Raw genomic sequence first — 12,517 nt, forward strand, 5'->3', positions numbered from 1 at the left:
AAAACAAACCTATTAATCCATCTTTCTTTCCTTCTCTCTGATCCCATGTCACATGGACACATCACCCATCAACAGCCCTGTGGTCTTTGGGTAAGTCTTCAGTTGTTGAGTCTCTACATTTCTGAGGACACGCTGCTAATATGAGGGTGAATATGCTTATTCTACCACAAATAGACTTCTCTTCCACATTTTCTCTTCTTTCTAGGAAAATATAGAAATGTCTTCTTTTCCCCTCTTGGCCACCCATGGGCTTTGCAATGAGAGAGAAGAGGTGAGAGAGAAGGTTCCACTCACGTGATGCTGAGGAAAAGGGGGATATTATTGAGTACCGACTCAGAGTCAAGACTTGTTCCCCTGGGAGAAGCCACTGTGACTTCTTTTTTTTTTGTAAAGAACAAGGGCAACTGAATTTAGAAACCACAACCAGCATATTTAGTCCAAACAAGTAAAAGCAGCAGCCTCCGCAGTGAATGCCAAAGGGGGAAGCTTTCTTATTCCCATTCAGGATCTCACTTCTGGCCATTAATCTCCAGATGAGTAGATGATCCCATTCTTCCCGCGGCCTGAGGCATTCCTCTGAGATCCCTGCCCCAAGGGCCAGCCAATCGTGCTTTGGAGCTGACTTAAACCCTCAGGATGGCTATTTACTATAAAAGGAAAAACAAATCCAAGCCGGCAGATGATGCTAATCCTCTGAGAGCAGGAGCTGGTCTACTTGGGAGAGAATTTAGTGAGAATCCCTGGCAGGGAGAGCTGACGTGGTGACGAAAAAAGGGTGAGATCCATGTTTATGAAAAAATGAAAAGAGTAAGAATGCTGGGCCGTGAGCTTTATTTCACACTTTTGACCTGAGAGGCACATTTCTCAGGGACAATTCATAGCCAAATCTGGCTGCTCTGTCTAGATGAAAAGGGAGAAACGGATGAATGCAGTGTTTCAGCAAGGTACGCACAAGCTGTTGGCAAGAACGATGAATTCACACTAAATTAAACTCAATTATGGTGACTTTTTATTCTTTCCCCAAGGTGCGGGGTGAGGGCTGACATGCATCCCCTGGAGATTTGGAACTCCTCCAAATTCTACTATAGCTTCCTTGTTGTTCCCGTAAATGGGGCGTTTAAAATTTAGAAAAACAGCAATTAGCTGATGGCGTCCCGAGGTGGACCAGCGAGCAGCGGGAAAGGGCTGACCCTCCCGCCAAAGGGCCTGGTCACAAGAAAAAAGAGCTGTGAATCCGCGAGGAATTGCTGGCTCTTTTTAAAAGCACTTCATCAGATTTCTTACTATTTCATTTCTCAGAAAAGAGGAATTACATTTGGAAATTTAAACCAGCATCTGCTCTTGGACCTGGGACTCCAATGACACCCTCCTGGGTCAGGCCTGTTCAGGCCGCTTCTCCGGCGCTGTCCCAGGAGGCCATCCCAGCGGTGGCCACCCCCTGAGGACCTGTCCAGGCAGGGCTGGGGGAGGGGCCCTCGGGTTTCACAAACACTGGCCCCCAACTGGGGAATGCTGCTGTTTTCGGGCATGGATATACTTTTCCCTCAAATAGAATCCTTCCTTATCACTCACGTTCCATCCTTCGAATATGTGTTGCCCTTTGGTTTGCTAAGGGCCTTATACTGTAAACCCCAATCCGACTCTTTGGGAGGAGAGCAGCCTAATGGGTCAGCAGGTGGTGGGCACACAGGAAGAGAGTGCCCCAGTCCCCAGTAGCCCTCAGCCCAATAAAGAAAATCTTGGATGTCAGATCTTTTTTTGACGGAAGAAGATCCAAGGAGACAATTCTCATCAATTCTAAAGAAAGGCACTGAAGAAGCATACACAGGCTATGGGATAGGCCTGGAACTCTGGAATATTTTGGCTTTTATTCTAGAACAGGGATAGGACATTGATGCAATTTTTCTTTCATTTATATCTCTTCAAAAACATGCTCGCTCTACTAATTTCTCAGCTCAACATGCCAGCAGGCCATGAGCAAGCACACCTTTGCCTACTCTGAGAGAATGACTAAGGTGTGCGAAGGCTTCCAGAAGAAGAAAAAAGAAAGAAAAAGAAGGGGGAGTAAAGGGAAGAAGGGAAGAAAAGCAAACAACCCCCCCGTACAGAACGGAGGGATCAGCATTCCTCTCGGGGAGAGGTCTGCAGCCTGCTGGACGGCCTTCCCCCGGACCTTCCTTGCCCTTCAAGACAAAGGCAAGGCCTTTTCTTCCCACAATCACCAGCTAGGACCACATGTGCGACTGCTTGGAAACATACCCTCATGCCACTTCGCCTGGAAAAGTCTGGTCCAGAGCAGCGGCTGCCTCTGCCCGCCTTGGTCCCTCAGGCACTTCGCTGCCCCAGAGAGCGCTGCCCTGCTGGCTAACCCAAAGCCTGGCCCGGCCTCACCTGTGACCGGTCCCCGGGGGCTCAGCTGCGTGAGCACAAAACCATGTAGCATGAGTTCAGAAATGGATTTTACTATTGTACATCTCTGAAATGATGGCACATTTCCCTGAGAACGGTGTGTGAGAGAGAGGACACCTATCCCCTTCATGCCCAAAGGAGACATCGTAAACACTTTTTCAGGGAGCCTGTAAACACGTTTAAAGACCCATTGGTATCCGTACAGGAAAACATCAGGACACGCCCGCATGCTCTGCACACTCAGCCCAGGGCCCGCCGGGGATGGGATGAGCAGCGCTTCCCTTTCATCCCATTTTTGGTCTGGTGCTCCCTCACAGCTGGCACCTTTCTGGGTAGTTGTGGGTATCTTTCTGTGCCAGGCTTCTGCACAGAGCCTCTTGTGTCAACACGGACCCTTTTCAAGGGAAAGATCAGAAACAGCAAAACCTCAGGACTATGAATGCCAGCAGAGGCAGCGTTCTCAGCGCCTCCCCCGCCCCCGGCCTCCGAGGCCCAGACACACGACTAGTGACTGCGTCTCCCTCCTCAATTGTTATTAGTGTGTCTCTGATGAGCACCTTTCCCCGAGGACTCCCACATCCTTGAATAGCTGGTGTTTAGAAATACAGAACACACGAATCCTCTTTGAACCTATCATGGGTAATTTGGAGGTCTTTATCTCTTGATGAGTCTTTTCAGAGGAGGGTAGGTTTAGCGGGCAATGTAGGAACATTTGTTTATGCTGCACAAAAGGTCTGTATCATCTGTATGCAAACCTGTTATCGGGCTTAAAAAACACTGTCCAATTCCCAATGATATTTCGCTATCCCTTCAACAGAAGCAGAGAAGAGGGTTGAAAGGCTCCTTTGGATATCAAAGGAAAAGGAGAGAGAGAGAGGAAGCACGGCTACAGCTCTGCATTGAGAGAGGTTGGGGGGGGAAAAAAAAGACCCTATGGTTTGTTTTGCTAAATGGTTGAAGGCTCCCTGGCTATGGCAACACTCGGCCAAGAAGGTAGAAGGCTGGAGCGGCTCAGCATCTTTACAGACAGGGCAGGCTGAGCAACGGGCGTGCAAGCAGTAGATCCTACCAGCGTCGGCTGTGACTCATTTGCTTGTCTGCAAGCCACTGCCTTGAGAAGTTGAATTCATTAAAAAGGGCGCTGAACTCTCTCGCTCTGGTCTTGCTTCCCGGGTTTTGGCAAGAAGCCCTGGAAGGTGGATCCGAGCCCTTTCCTCCGTGGTCAACCCAGGACAGAAGCTCTACCTTAGAGGAGCCCAACACACGGGGCTGGGGAGGGCGTGGGCTCCTTCTCTCTGGCCGACTCCCTCTCCTCTTACCCTCTGACTCCGGATAAAGGGGGGGGGGGGGCCCTATCGCGGTTGTTTCTCATTCCGTCACTCACCTTTCATACCACTACCTTCTTCTTGGAATGTGTTACGTGCAGTGGTCTGATCTTCTAAGTGTTCACTCCCACCACTTCCTGAAGAGGCTACACTGCTTTGTGGAGACAGGGGGGCATGATCGGATGGGAGGCACTGGGGTCCTCTAGCTCGCAAGTCCTCATGAGACATCCATCCATGTCCTAGAGGCTGGTTTGGCACACTCGTGGGTGGGGTAAGGGACACAGATCGTTTCAAAGGGCTGTGGTGTGCCTGGCCTGAGAGAACTGGAAAATAAAAATGAAATGAAATAGGTTATTGCCCCCCGTTGAGTCTGGGCCGCAGAAGAACCCACAACACCCCTGAGAGAAGCCGCTAGCTGTCTCACAACTCCGTCAGCGGTCACAGAGGCTGCCGGCTTGGCCGGGCCCTTCCCCTGGGGGTGGATATCAGGGTCCCGCCTGGACCTCTTGGGGGGTTGGGTCTCTCTAGGAAGGCTGCACCTACAGCGCCCACATCTGTTGACCTTAGCCTTTAGGGGCTGGACTCTAGAAATCAGGATTCATAGGAGTCGAGCCATTCATTAGGGCAGACTTGACAGCTTGGCAAAGCGGCCATCTGCCAAGAGTGGCAAAAACACGTGCTGGGCGATTTTTTAAACACACAAAGCTGGCCTTACCCGTGTCGTTAGGGTGGACTTCCCGGCCAGCAGGGACCTCTGTTGGGCTGAACTAGAAGAAGGTGGACTGGTCCTTCACCAGGACTCAGGGGACTATTCCCTTGCAAAGGGGCGCAGGCTTAGCGGGGGCCCCGATGCTAACGCGGACCTCAGGGAGCGGACAGCCCTGTGTGAAAGGGCCGATTCTTTCCCGCGGCTCCACAGGGCGATGCCAAACTTTATATTGAAAACACTTCCAGGTAACAAGGCCTTCATTCAGAAGCCAGCGGGGCGCTCTGGGGAAGCCGGGCACGGTTTCCACCGGCATGTCCAGCCCTTCCGCACCGCGGGCCACATCTGCGGGGGGCCCCCCGTGTTTAATTTCTTTTCCAGAAAACCAGAAAAAAGCAACACGTCTCACATAACTAGCCAAATGAAATTGAGGTCATTGGAGGGAGGGATCTGACCAAAATCAATGCAGAGGGAGCCGGTGTTCCCCTCGGCTGGCTTTTCTGGGCGTGTGAAGCCACGGCTTTACAACAGGAGCCTATTCATAACGCCCGCCCAGGGCCGCCTCCTGACAGGTCCGGCTTGTTTGGACTCTGAAGGGCTGACATGGAACTGAGCCGCACGCGTTTTAAAACACTTTTCGGGGGAACCATGAAGGCCCATCAAGACTCCAGCCTCTCCAGCGAGGTCCTTGCTCTCCTGAGGCCAGACCAGCCGTCGATCTTTCTGTGTTTTTTTTTTGTTTGTTTGTTTATTTTTTTTGGGGGGGCGGGGGTAAGCAGACCCGACATGCCCGTGTAGGAAGTCCTGCTTTTTGTTAGATTGTGCTTGTGGTGGGCCAGTACCCACAGAAAGACCTGGCCCACGCATTGCCTGGGCCCCACGTAAAAAGAGAAACACCAGAGCCAAAAAGGTTTTCAAAAAGTGTGTGTGGGACAGTAGTTTTGTGGGTTGGCTCTCGTGGTCAGCTGACGTGAACCAGGCCCTGAGCGCCCCGGGCTCACACCGCTGTTGTCCAGGTTTCCAACTGGCTTTGTGTGGCCAGAAGGGCAGCCTTGCGTGTGAAAGGGTGGATAGGCAAAAGGGCTAGAAACTTCTTCAGCAACAACAACAACACAAAGGGGGGAGGGGGCTGAGATTAGTATTTTTAATCTGAAAAAAATTCTAATTTGAGTAGAGTCTATCAAAGGCAAGGAATTATCATCTAACTTAAAAATATGCAAAGGGAATATTAGGAAAATTTTTTTTTTTTACCCTGACGGGCTGAAACAGCTTGCATTTCCACTAAATGGACTATGGAAGACACTATTTAAAAGGCTCCCTGGAAAATGCATTGCTACCTGGTTGGATCAGAATTAGCAAGAGAAAAAGGAGGAGAAAAACAAAACAAAACACACAAAACCTCAAGAAAAGAAAAATAAATAAATAAAAAGGAAGCAGCAGCAAAAATGAAGAGAAGCCAATAGGAAGAAAAGCCAGACATCCAGAAAATCCATTTCATGCCTGTCTAAGTATTTATATAAAATTGGGGAGACTTGGTCAGGGCTACCCAAGTGCTGGGATGTTTCAGCGTAGACGCTTTGCTTTCTGCTACCTTTGCAGTCATTTCAGAATATCTGGTGGGTGCTCTGAATGGTGCCAGCCAAGCATGCCCCAAGTGGACATGGTGCTCCTCTTCCCAGCCAGGATGGGAGTGAGCCTGAAACCATAGAAACAGACCTTGCCAAAGAGAGCTATACAGCTGGTAGCTGATGGAACGGCCTGGTTAACAGCAGTAACTGAATCCATAGCCATGGGTAATAACACTGCTAAGATCCTTAGATGCTAAGGACAGCACCACACAAATGTAGCTGAATTTCATTCTTGGATGGAGCCAATTTGCTTCTTCCCATCTAAAGAAAGTTTCCTTAAAGTCCAGGTCACCTCCCTACAGATGGGCATCCTTGGGGAAGGTGTGAATATCCAGGGAATCCACTAGCTACCGAGAATGGAACTAAATGTTTACCTAACTTAATGGGATTTATAGGGATTTATTCGTTGAAATCTACACCCATTTCCTCACACATTCCTGAGCCTGACTGAAGTCACAGGGGATATGGTATGAACTTGGCCTCTGCTTCTAATAAAACATCAATTATACCTCAAGTGCCTGGGCCTTTTCCCAATGACTTTCTACTAAAGGCCCCTCCCTTCCTCCCTGTCTAAACCCTAAAGACTCCCACAGCTGGCACCAAACCCAGAAATGTCTCAGGCAAAATCAGGATCACCCAGCCATAGCAACCAAGCAAACTGTCTCACACTACACTTCTGACCTTCAGAGAGGGATTAGAGCCAGGCTGGACATACACCTCGATCAAAGCAAAGTCGTGCTGGGCAAAGACCCGATTTCTTTAAAGAGAAACGAGGTGAAACAGGCTTGTCTAACCCCTTGGAAGGAGACGGAAGCAGGTAACAGGCGACCTGCCAATAGTGCCACTTTGGGGTGAAGATAGATCTTCAAGTGGAGGCAACAGTGACCTCAAAGCCAATTTTAATGTTGCTTTGTGTGAGGGAGTACTTTGGCATAAAGTGGTAAAGGGAATAACAAATGCTATGGCAGGAAGAGTGCAAGAAAATAGGCCACGTGACTGTGGAATTAAAGAGGTGGCCAGCGGCACAGGATCGACGGTTGGCCCATTGCTTCATTTTATTTTATTTATTTATTTTTTTTTTAGCCAGAAAAAAAACAAAAACACTCATCTGAAGTGGTGACAAATAGAGGGAGAATTGATAATCAGGCAAAAATAAACTCCCTTTCCTATGAGAAAGGAGGAGAGGTAGCAGAGAGACACCTGAGAAGCTTGGCAGCACTGCATCAGTGGCCCCAGGATGACTCCAGCTAGAGGCAGACCTTTTGAATGCTTTTGCTTGCTGACCGCTGTGCAGCAGACAGCAGCTAATGCTTCATTCCCCTGTGAGCTGCCCCAAAATCATGTTCCAAAGATGCAGAATGAAGTACATCTTGGGGGGAAAATCTCAGCATATACTAGTAATGGGCAGGTTCCAGTAGAACTCAGGTCCTAAATTCATATTACATTTGTGACTTCCTAAAGGTGAGAGCGAAGGGACAGTGTGTTTCAGGATGGATTCATCATCCTGAAAATCAGACTAAAAATTACAGGGGAGGCAAGATCGTGCCTCTTTTGCTCTGGAAAAATTGAAGCTAGACTTAATCTTATGTACAGTTTAGATTCAATACTGCTTATATTTTTAGTAACCTCTACAAGAAAGTTCAGGCATGTACACATGTACATGTATATATGTCAGCAGAATACTGTCATTTTGGGGGCACTCATACATTCAAAAGTAAATAATAAACACTGAACAGGTCTAATGTAAATATGAAAAAGCAGCAAAAATAATGTGTGATGCAAGCACAGAGGGTCTTATAATCTGTCAATGAAGTCTGCCATACCATCAGGGCCAGCCAACTCCTTTGACCTCATCAAACCTCATGATTTCTCTTTCATCTCCAAACATCTTCACTGTGACTCCTTGCAATGCTTTTTTAGGGGAAAATGCAACACCTGGCTCTGGGTACTGTTCCTTTAAGTATTTTCTTGATAGCCTGGACATCTATTTATTTCCCATTTCCTTTGACCATCTTTGACTTCTGTCTCAAATTGTAATTAGTGAAATAAGATTTAGGGGAAAACTTTTCAGGATACTTAGTTCTCTTTTAAGAAAATGAGGTATAACTACTTTTTTTTTTTTTTCCCTGCCTTCTAAGGTGACAAATAACAGGGGTTGTAGAAAGAGAAAGGCTTGGGAAACTGATCCAACTCTCATCTTGGCCCACCATCAGGTTAAGTGTTATACATCACTGTCAAAGAGGGACGTGATCCCCATAAGCACACAGTCCAGATTTCTGAAGCTTGATCTTATACCAAACTCTATCATAATAAACTTCAATGGAGATCTTTTAAAGACACATTATACATTTTTCTGCTCTCTTTAAATGTACACATTGAATGCAACTTATGCTTTAAAAATTATTGTTATGTTGAGCAGAGTCATAACTGTGGCTTAGAGTTGGAAGCACCCTGAAAGACAACATAATTCAGTAATTCCCAAGTTGTAAGCTGTGGGCCCCATGGGTTGTCAAAGACCTGAGAGTCCCTATGTGCACCCAGTTTTAGCAGATGAAATACTGTGCTATCAATGGTTTTCACACATATGTAAAGAGTTATTAGAATTTATAAAAAATACATTTAAATGTTGCTGAATTTATACCTCTTTTTGCCATTTTTAAAAATATATTTTTTTTGTTGATTTCAGAAAGGGAGAGGGAGAAAGAGACAGAAACATCAGTGATGAGAGAGAATCACTGATTGGCTGCCTTCTGCATGCCCCACACTGCATGCTCTCATCACAGGATCCAACTGTGACCTCCTGGTTCATAGGCCAATGCTCAACTACTGAGCCATGCCCTGCTCCCAATTGTTTTTGTTGTTAAAAATTGAGTCATAAACTCAATAAGCAAACCGAGATGACTGCTGCTCTCTGTTCTCTCTACTGAGTGAGGCTTCCATAGGCAATACTGATGCCCTCAGGACCTCGTGGGGTTCAAGTCCTCTGTGTGCCTTTCCTAGTTATTCTATCTCCTCAGACCATTATTTCTTATTGCTAACACTGCATTTTTCCATCTATTTCCAGCATTTGCATTTTTTCCTGGAGTCTAGAATCTAGACTGCTGAATCTGACTTTAGGAAAAAAGGACATTAAATATCCTCATACTTCTATTGTCATCCTCTTTCATCAAACCAAATAACCTGCCTTCTCAACCCAAGCTTTGGTTCTACACTCTCATCAGGACCATATGAGCTCAGCCGCATAGACATAATTTGCAATTTTAATCTTTCTTCTTCTTAAGCTAGTCTTCCCATTTCTAACTTGAAAAGTTGTCCTTGCAGAAAAAGCTGTGCTTTGTAAAATTTTCAAATTCTAGATACTCATGTGATAGAACTCAATCCAATTGCTATCACAACTCAACTTTTCAAAAATAACTCATTTTAATTTGGGAATTTTAGAAAGTAGAATAAGGGGACTAAGCACTTGCATATGATTTTAAAATATTACCTTAGGATTTATTTCTTAAATTAAAAGGTCCTGGCCAATTTTCTACTCTGGTGATGTAAGCTGCATGTCCACTTAGTAAGAAAAAATGCAGGGTCCAGCTGATGTGGTTCAGTGGTTGAGCATCGACCTATGAACCTGGAAGTAATGGTTCGATTTCCCGTCAGGGCACATGCCTGGGTTGCAGGCTCAATCCCCAGTAGGGGGTGTGCAGGAGGCAGCCAATCAATGATTCAATCTCTTTCTCCCTCTCCCTCCCTCCTTGAAATCAATAAACAAATATTAAAATAATAAAGAAAAAACACAATAAGTATTCTACTTGTACGTTGCTAATGGTGTATTTTAACAATCTTTTCTAGATATCCTCCCAAAAGACATTCAGAAGTATCAGTAGAATCTTTGGCGAATACACCAGTCTATGAGCTCACAACATGTGATTCTTAAGTTTTGCTGCAGGATATGGTTTGATAATGTTCAAGTTTAAAGATAAAAAATGTTCAACACATTGCCAGCTGCAACATATACAGTCGCTGCTACTGTTTCAAAGTTTTTGGGGGAGTGTTTCTGTCCACGCCCTTGGGTTTGGTCTGCTCATCAAGCATCTTTCAGGTGCCATCCCAAGAAGTTCTTCTGAAAGCACTGATTTCAGAGCATCGAAAGAACAGCTCCTAAAGGCTTCCCATGTTCAAAGAATACAGTTCTGCTAACACCACTTGTATGACTATTTCAGGCATTTGCTTAACAACAAACAAAAACAACTGACGTTTTAGCAAAGCTCAGTGGCAAAATGACATTAGACCCGATTCTTCTTCTTTAGTTGGTTTTGTGGTACCACAACCAGTAATCTGGGGCCCTGTGGTGGGAATCTTTGGGGAAGAAAAGATTAATAGGAGTACAAGAATACATTTTTAAAAAACAAAAACAAAAACAAACAAAACCAGAATATTTGATCAGTGACATCATGCAAAAAAAATTTTCTTTTTCAAAAACAGAAAAGACAAAGTAACACCAGTCACATTTATGGCCAAGTACAGATTTGTGTAGGAAGTGGGGGCAAAGAGGATTAATTACTAAGGTTAAAATTAACATGCTCTGCCCTCGTGGCTTCAGGAAACGGATTAAAAGCAAATCTGGAAGGTTATATGCCTCAACTCTGCATGCTTGCTCTTTGCTTCTTGTCCAAAGGTTTGAAAAAACCAGTGCTCACACAACATCTGGACACCAGAAGATGATTTCCCCACACAGCTTCAGACTCCACCTCATTCTGGGGGGAAGAGCAGGGAACATGCTACCAAGCCAACATGTTGTTGGTGGAGGGGGAGTTCCCGACAAGCCCGGGAGGAAGCCACACTCCTCCTGGGAAGACAAAGTGTATGCTTGCCTGTGCAACAAAGCCAAACAAATGGACACCCTGGAGGAGGAGAAGCCGCAAAGAACATCACAACGGGGTTGACAAATACACACAGCGAAATCTCTTCTATCCCCCCCACCCCACCCCGCCCCCCGAAACCTCATCTCCACACGGCACTGAAGCGAAAGCATTCTGGTGCAGGGAGAAGTACCTGAGAGGTTTTCCCAGTACCCTGAGTCCTTGACACCCGTGTCAGCTCTTATTACTCTAAGGACGGCTCAGCCTTTGGGCAGAGCAAAGATGTATGTGTCTGCCTTCACATTATCACTTAAACATTTGGGCTTTTAGGAAGCAAATGAGAATGTTTCTGGCAGACTTTTATAGCTGCATTAATCTTTGGGACATTTCATTTGTCCCCTCTTGTCAGTTTCTATAATGGCAAAACGGGGTGCCATCCCGTGGAAAACCTTTTTTAGATAACTGCTCTTTGACGTGACATTGTCATTATTTATGAAATAAGTTAGACCAGAAGCCCGTCTACGTACATTTTGTAGAAAATAGCAGAATTTTACTCACAAATTTAACTTCAACTCAAGCAGTCCTAAAAGGAAACTCTTCTCATTCCATTCTATCAAAACCAATGACATCAGCCATGGAACTAATTCAACACACTGGAGCAGATGTGTAAGCCAATTCAAGGAACTGTGGGATCAGCCCAGTTATTTCTAAAGTTCCTGTACATTGGGTCAACTTCTCCTTTCCTGCATTATGTTTCTTCTCATGTGCATAGTTATATGTATACACACTTAACCCTGAGGTTTGTCCCTGGAATTTCTATTCACACAGAGTGAACTCATGTCCAGAAATGAGCTTCGATAAAGCTGCGGATTTTGAGTTATTTTTTTTATGACACCAAGAAAGTAATTGAGTTAAACAAGTGGCCAGGAGTGGATTGAAGTGGATATTTCCTTTGTTGTTTTCCAATGTATCTGTAAAAAATGTCACTGCGTTTAAGGAAGAGAGGCGGTGGAGAAACTCAGAAAGATTGATGTTTGATGACAAAATCTCCCTCCTACCCCTTTCTAAGAAGATAACTCCACATTGTAACTGGGGACCTCAGCTCACATGCCTATCCAGGGAGTACTTCTTAGGCTTACAAAACACAATGACCATCTGTGTTCAACAACGTCCAGGCTGCTAACAGAGCACGGGTACCAGCAAAGCAATCCGAGATTGGAACGGCCAATAGCCGGGATTTCATGACTGAGCAACCAGGGCCCCCTGAGAGCAGCGGTCTCAATTCACGGTCAGAGTCCCTGAACAAATCATCAGGGTATCACCCTTTTACATCTTGACACTGCTAGCAACACTTATCAAAGGGGAGGTGGGTCAATCACTTGAAAGGGGCAAATAAGGAATATTTTACCATCTTGTCTACTAACTCCGTCTTGCTAAATTCCAGGCAACATCTTTATGGTTACTGGAGGTTAAAGTTTCCCAGTTAAGAGGGCAAAGTGGCTTTTAAAAGCAATGGCACTGAGTAGGCAGGGGTCGGTGGCATCATTAGCAGATGCATGAAGCTACTGACATTTGGGTCTCAACTTAGCACCAGCC

The 12,517-nt window shown here is 45.8% G+C and overlaps 1 protein-coding gene across 7 annotated transcripts in view; it reads right to left on the reverse strand.

Moving 5' to 3' along the window:
• The window catches only part of SAMD4A (sterile alpha motif domain containing 4A), a 215,910-nt gene that overhangs the window by 41,363 nt on the left and 162,030 nt on the right, over positions 1–12,517 (reverse strand). For 5 of the 7 annotated variants that reach the window (XM_036436185.2, XM_036436167.2, XM_036436193.2 and 2 more), the window contains one exon: positions 3,794–4,057. The exons of the other annotated variants lie outside the window; for them this stretch is intronic. In XM_036436185.2, coding sequence (XP_036292078.1) covers positions 3,794–4,057 — 264 coding nt within the window. The remainder of the gene's footprint in view (positions 1–3,793; positions 4,058–12,517) is intronic. 7 annotated transcript variants of the gene reach the window in all.

Source organism: Pipistrellus kuhlii, unplaced genomic scaffold, assembly GCF_014108245.1.
Source record: "Pipistrellus kuhlii isolate mPipKuh1 unplaced genomic scaffold, mPipKuh1.p scaffold_m20_p_1, whole genome shotgun sequence".
Classification (NCBI taxonomy): domain Eukaryota; kingdom Metazoa; phylum Chordata; class Mammalia; order Chiroptera; family Vespertilionidae; genus Pipistrellus; species Pipistrellus kuhlii.